At 44.7% G+C, this 871-nt stretch overlaps 1 protein-coding gene across 1 annotated transcript in view; it reads right to left on the bottom strand.

Annotated features, from left to right (window-relative positions):
• LOC119589487 (protein dispatched-like) overlaps positions 1–871 on the bottom strand; it is a gene marked incomplete at its 5' end in the record, with an annotated part of 109307 nt that overhangs the window by 9277 nt on the left and 99159 nt on the right. The window contains 2 exon segments of the mRNA XM_037938087.1: positions 1–193; positions 620–817. Coding sequence (XP_037794015.1) covers positions 1–193; positions 620–817 — 391 coding nt within the window.

Genomic DNA, 871 nt, shown 5'->3' with positions numbered 1-871 from the left:
TCTCTGGATAGTGGTTCTGGCGATCCCACTCATCCTCCAGGTTGTACTCGGAAGGATTCTCTTCTCTGTCCATGAGGATCTTCAGGGCCACCATAGGCGTCTCTTCGCCCATGCCAGTGTTGTTCTGGCCTGAGCTTGTGCTGCAGTTGTCCGACACCTCCACGGGCCCATCTGTCGTCAGCTCGATGCAGATCTGGAGGGGCATGATTGTGTATACATTATGGGTATCTCTAGGATAATACCTTAAGGGTTGTGGATATGTATTCAGATACTTCTGGGATAATACTGAATGTATGGTTGTGAAGACTTGATCCTTTATTTTTAACTACTATTTCTAGTGCAATGTATTCTTATACAACCATATACAATGTTAAAAAAAAGAAGACAATATTCTATTTTCAAGAAGTCTAAGAGACTAACGCAAATCTCCGCTAAGCAATGCCTAATCCTTTAGTTATATTTCTCCAAGATGTCAACCTTCAGCAAAATCAAAATACCATATAATTTCCATCATTTCCAGATCTCACACACTGCTACCAAACAAACAAACAAAGTCCCTACACTTTAAAACCTCACAAATCTCACAGCTTACACATCCTGGCCTCAGACATAAACTCACCTGATGTTTGTGGCTCTTCTTCCCTCCACTGGTCTTTTCCTGCTTGTCATCCTCTTCCGTGCTGTGGGGGAGCAGTTTGCTGAGCGTGGGGTCATCTGCCGGGTTGACGCTGAGCAGGCCATTGGCTCGGGTCGAGTCCAACAGGTTCTCCCAGGCCGTGGCCCTCTGGCTGATCTCTGTGCCTCTTGCCTCGAACCCCTGAAGTAAATTTGTAAGTAATCAAGAGTCTCATTTAATTAATCATTACTTTGC

Source organism: Penaeus monodon, chromosome 25, assembly GCF_015228065.2.
Source record: "Penaeus monodon isolate SGIC_2016 chromosome 25, NSTDA_Pmon_1, whole genome shotgun sequence".
NCBI classification, from domain to species: domain Eukaryota; kingdom Metazoa; phylum Arthropoda; class Malacostraca; order Decapoda; family Penaeidae; genus Penaeus; species Penaeus monodon.
The sequence above is the reverse complement of the archived record's forward strand: the minus strand, read 5'-3'. Positions and strand labels throughout refer to the sequence as shown.